General features: G+C 35.3%; 1 protein-coding gene across 1 annotated transcript in view; it reads right to left on the bottom strand.

Annotated features, from left to right (window-relative positions):
* Positions 1-4,170: 4,170 nt before the first annotated feature.
* LOC107728551 (myocyte-specific enhancer factor 2B-like) overlaps positions 4,171-5,808 on the bottom strand; it is a 17,641-nt gene continuing 16,003 nt past the window's right edge. Inside the window, exons 7-9 of the mRNA XM_016538753.1 lie at positions 5,090-5,186; positions 4,822-4,924; positions 4,171-4,580 (exon numbers count right to left, since the gene is read on the bottom strand). Of these exons, the coding sequence (XP_016394239.1) occupies positions 4,244-4,580; positions 4,822-4,924; positions 5,090-5,186 (537 nt within the window). The 3' untranslated portion in view covers positions 4,171-4,243. The remainder of the gene's footprint in view (positions 4,581-4,821; positions 4,925-5,089; positions 5,187-5,808) is intronic.

Below are 5,808 nucleotides of genomic sequence, written 5' to 3'. Positions count from 1 at the left end.
CCCCCCCCCCCCCCCCCGAGACCTGCCCAGACGTGACCTCTGTAGCCCTCTTTTCAACCGTGGTATGGTAGGGTGTGCTGACGAGCTGGAGAGATGGGTAATTCCAGCCAATTTTCTGCTTTTTAATAGCTCAAGGGGTTCAAGATGGTGTGGATGGGTGTGTGAGAAATGGGATTTGAATGTAACTGTGTGCAGGCATAGCGGAAGTGTTTGTATTATCGTATGATGATGATTATAATCAGTAGTGTAACAGGAGCAATCTGACAGACACAAGATCTGCTAGAATATCTGATAACACACTCATTCTGTCTACTTTAAAGAGCTTCAGCATAGTGGAGATGATGTTCATTTATATGTCAAACTATTAAGGACATTATGCTAACAAGCCGTTTAAAATGGCACTAATATATGTGACCCTGGACGACAAAAACCAGTCTTAAGTCGCTGGGGTATATTTGTAGCAATAGCCAACAATACATTGTATGGGTCAAAATGGTCGTTTTTTCTTTTATGCAAAAAATAATTAGGATATTAAGTAAAGATCATGTTCCATGAAGATATTTTGTAAATTTCCTACTGTAAATATATCAAAACTTATTTTTTGATTAGTAATATGCATTGCTAAGAACTTCATTTGGACAACTTTAAAGGCGATTTTCTCAATATTTTGATTTTTTTGCACCCAGATTCCAGATTTTCAAATAGTTGTATCTCGGCCAAATATTGCCCTATCCTGACAAACCATACATCAATGGAAAGCTTATTTATTCAGCGTTCAGATGATGTATACATCTCAAATGACCCTTATGACTGTTTTTGTGGTCCAGGGTCACTCACATATGATGGTTTTTAGACGGCTTCCCGCCATGTTTAATTTGAAAGCGAGGATAAACATACTTTAAAAGGCCATTTAAAATGTTACTTTTACTTTACTTTTGAAGTCAATTAAACATTAAAATACATCTTTCCAGACCGTTTTCAACAGTTTTACCTTTGTGTCAAAGAAACGTTAAAAATACGTTTTCCAACTGTCTTTCATTGGGTAAAACTGTGGAAAACGTATTTTTGTGAAAATTAAGTTTTTATGAACGCACAAAACGCTGACTCTAACAACCTCGTTTTCCTTTATGTCAAGTTATTACAAGTATAACCTAACCTGTACCATGATACTTCAATACATACCACGAAATTGCCAATATAGTGAACAAATTTCCTTTGGCGTGGATCTGGCCCATATCTTTTCTAGCAACAAGCTGTGGACACTGAATGACTTGCCTGAGGTAAAGGTAATGCTGTTTTATTGGCATTTTTCCGCGGTTGCAAAACTGATTGAGATTACATGACATGAGCGTGTTTATTTCGCGTTATAACCGGTTGTAACTAGTAGAAAAGAGAATTAAAGGGAAGGGGTGATGGTATTTGGCTCACTCTGGGTTGGGTTATGGCACTGTTTTGGTTCAGTTCTGGCTAAAAAGATGTGGACTAGTTTTGGGCCGGCAAACACGAACTAATCTGGGCCACACTTTAGCTGTTGATATGATCCAGACCCGCGACTGGGTCGCTCTCCGCGGTCTGTCACGCCACATCAAAGAGCGTCAAAACGGCATTTATGGATTTAATTTCCTGATAAAATATACATAATTTTAAGGACGAGACTTTGTTTCTTATCGAAAAGATCAAAACACAAACCTTACGATTACAGAATGTAATGTATAGTAATAATGTATAGTGAAGATTTATTCACGGCTATGAACTGAAACGGATTAAGTTCCGCGCGTGCAGTGGTTAAAATGACACTGTATTTGTTCGGTACAATTTTCGGTACGAATAAGTGTACCATTACACACCTAGAAAACATTTAAAACACCAAAACTGCACTTACCTGCATAAGAATGTGTCTGAGCAAAGGCTGTTGTTGTAAATAGGGAGCTTTTTCATTATCTTCTTTTTTAACGGCGATTGAAAGAGGAAGCAGAACGGGAAATAACGGATATATTTTCAAAATTGCAGTAATCCACCAATAGGAATAAGGGAAGACACAAAGCAACCAATAGCATTGTTGAATGGGCTGAGATGTGGACTGCCACTGACCTGCCAGCAGTTTATATGTGTTTTTCCAAATAAAAGCCAAATGTTAACCATAAGTTAACATGTTCCATGATGTGCCATAGCCAAGCCACATATGGCTCTCAGTTGTGTGCTATCATCTGGGCCATATACCTCAAAAAAATTGTCATCCAAAAGAAAATTCCCTCCAATTCTAAATCCATGGCAAAACATATACGGTTAAAGTTTGGCCCATATGTGCTCAGCCATGCCATACCTAGGCCAAATGTGACAGTTATCAGCCACATTTGGCCCAAACGTTCTTGCTATCTGGGATGCGACTTCAAAGTTCCTACAGTAGGCTACTTCACCGGGGAAAGTGGCCAAAGAATTGTAGCCTTTTACCTTTTGGCAGGAAACATGCTAACACGTTTTAGTGAAAACTTAATTGAAGTGGTAGTTATTTCTTTTTATACTCCCCCGAATCATCACCTTATTGCATACAACTAATAAAGAAAATGCCAATTGGTTAATGTAGCGCTCAAGTCGTGCTTGTTTTACCATTTTAAAGTTATTCTATTATAACTACCTCTTATAATACTTTTAAATCATTGCGTTTTAAGTCAGTATATTTAGGTAAACAAGAAAGCTCACTGAGGCCATCTAGTGGGCCCCAAGTGCATGGTTGAGAACCACTGATTTAAGAAATGCAAAGTGTTGGCAAATGATGCCCTTATACACCAATATGCCTTAACAAATGGCACACTACTCAAGATGTACCACTGCAATTATTTATTCATTATAAAATACAGGTTAGGCTACAACATGTCATGTCAACAAGAAGCATTCAGATGCATATGTTTATGTGCCGCCCTCTTGTGGCCTTTATAACAAACTTCAACTGACAATACTTCAGGAAGATACGTGATGGTGTGCATCATTCACACAAACTGATAACGCAAGCACAAGTGAAAAACATAAGCAAAGAAAATAAAATATTACATAATATATAGGTAATGCCAGAAATAATGCAAATTAATTTGGCGTATTATCAAGACAACATTGTTTTCAATTTTTTTTCTATTTAAAAAAAGTCTGTCCTGAGTGAAGATCATTTACATGAAAATCATTTATGACTCTACAGTAATGTACACTATGTGAGGAAAAACAGGAATCACATTTCTAAACAGGGTCAGCACTGATGTGAATGCTGCTCTGGTGAAGTGATAGTATTAATAAAAAATTTACTAGTTCTGATAAAAAAAACTGATAAAACTGATTAATAAAAACAAGATTTATGTTTATGTGTATTTAAACTTGAAGAATTTTATATTAATGAGGAATATGATGCATGCTTCTTTTTGAAAAATGAAGATACCATCTCCCAATTGAAATTTTTTTTTTAAAACATTGACAAAAAATTTAGAAATGTAGCATTACATCACTTACTCACCAATGGATCCTCTGCAGTGAATGGGTGCCGTCAGAATGAGAGTCCAAACAGCTGATAAAAACATCACAATAATCCACAAGTAATCCACACAACTCCAGTCCATGAATTAATGTCTTGTGAAGTTAAAAGCTGCATGTTTCTAAACAAATCCAACAAGAAGTTTTTAATTTCAAACCGTTGCTTCTGGCTAAAATACCAGTCCCTCTAACCCATAATATTGCTTTCTCCACTGTTGCCTCGTCTGAATCAGGAGACAAATATGCACAGATAAAGCACTGTTTGAAAACACTCCAAAACAGTTCTAAAGAAATCAGTGGATTCTGATGTAAGAGGACAACAGGGAATGGACTTTTTCACTGGAGGAAGCGTTATCATGGATTACAGACTCATATTTTAGCCAGAAGCACTGTTTTTAAGTTATTATTTATTTATTTTTTAAACAAACAAGCAGCTTTTCACATTACAAGATGTTAATTGATAAACTCGAGTCGTGTGGATTATTTGTGCATTATTGAGATGTTTTTATCAGCTGTATGGACTCTCATTCTGACGGCACCCATTCACTGCAGAGGATCCATTGCTGAACAAGTGATGTAATGCTACATTTCTCCAAATCTGTTCTGATGAAGAAAAAAACTCATCTAGCCTACATCTCGCATGGTCTGAGGGTGAGTAAATGTTCAGCAAATTTTCATTTCTGGGTGAACTATTCCTTTAAGAAATTAAAAGAAAAGGATGTGGCAATTATCTTATCCATCCATTACTGGCGTCAGGTTGCTTCAGAGGCTGGTGGCTTTTCCCCTCTCCAGGTTCTCTGTTTGGGTCATGATGGCCGGAGTAACCGCTCTTCTGCATCTCGTCCCTCTCCAAAGCTGAGTATTCCTCTGATGGAGGGCAGCTGGTGGCTTTGGGCTCTTCCATTGGTGAGTGCTGCAGCATGTGATGGCTGGGGGGCGTGGCTGAGAGCATGTGCTCCGGAGAGGTGCGCTCTGATTTGATGCACAGGTTGAGGGAGGGGTGTGGCGGCGAGGAAGGGGAGGAGCACTGGGACGGGTACGAACAGTTTCCTCCTGATGCCATCCTGTGGACAGTGACATGAACATGATATGCAGACATTTGAGCGTCAGAAATAGTTATAAATAATTATAAATATACATAAATATAAATTAAATAATAAAATATAAATGTAAAAATAAAATACATAAAAATAAATGTACAAATTAAAAATAAATAAATTAAATATAATATAATAAATAGTCTATTTTCATATGCTGATGTATTATATCATCTATGATTAATATGCATGGTAAGACATTTCTCACCCAGGGCTGATCATGGACTGGTGGGTGTCCTGATGAGACAAAGGTTGCCAGGTATTCATAGAATTGCGCTGAAAACCCACGGTGTAACTGGGGTGGCTGTATTCTGAAACAGACACTGACTGTTAGTGCTTCCTTTTAAACATTGATGTTTTGTTGTTAATCAGAATTATTTGTAAAACGTGTAACATGCACAATGTCGCATGACAGTATTTTTGTCCCTGTATTATAATTTTGCAGAAAGTGCTCTGAATAAGCATTGGGCCCCCACCTGAGGCCCCGTAGTTGCCCAGACTGTGTCCGAGTAAGCCTGTCTTTCCCATCGCCATCATGTGGCCCCCAGCATGCATACTCTGATAGAGTGCTCTCTAGATGGGACCAAAGGAAAATAAAATATAAATAATGACAAAGTTATCAGTACAATAAATATCAATATCATAATGTTATATTTACTTTAATGAATAATATAATATTATATATTATAATGATTTATAAAAATTTATATATAAATTTATATAACAAATATTAATAATATAAATTAATTCTACATTATGTAATATTATGAAATGACTATATTTAGAAATCTCATAAAACTCATATATTTTCATAAATACAACAATTTATAAAATCTAAAAGCAAAATATTAATATTATAAATTCATATTATATTATAGTATGTACTTTAAAGAATTATAATATAATATACAATGGATATGACAAAAATGAATATTATAAATCGATATAATATTATTTAACAAATTAATATAATATAATGACTTAAAGTTATAATATATTGCTACATTATATATCACATCATTAGTTACTGGACATGTAAAAAAATCTCAATATTATATAATTTAATTATTAATAATAATTTATGCATTTAGCAGACGCTTTTATCCAAAGCGACTTACAATGCGATATATATATATAGACATTATATTTTTATGAACTAATGATAATATAATATAATATAATATAATATAATATA

The sequence above is a fragment of the Sinocyclocheilus rhinocerous genome, unplaced genomic scaffold, assembly GCF_001515625.1.
Source record: "Sinocyclocheilus rhinocerous isolate Xijiao unplaced genomic scaffold, SAMN03320098_v1.1 scaffold1238, whole genome shotgun sequence".
Lineage (NCBI taxonomy): Eukaryota > Metazoa > Chordata > Actinopteri > Cypriniformes > Cyprinidae > Sinocyclocheilus > Sinocyclocheilus rhinocerous.
Note: the sequence above shows the minus strand (reverse complement) of the source record. Positions and strands in the feature narration are given on the sequence as shown.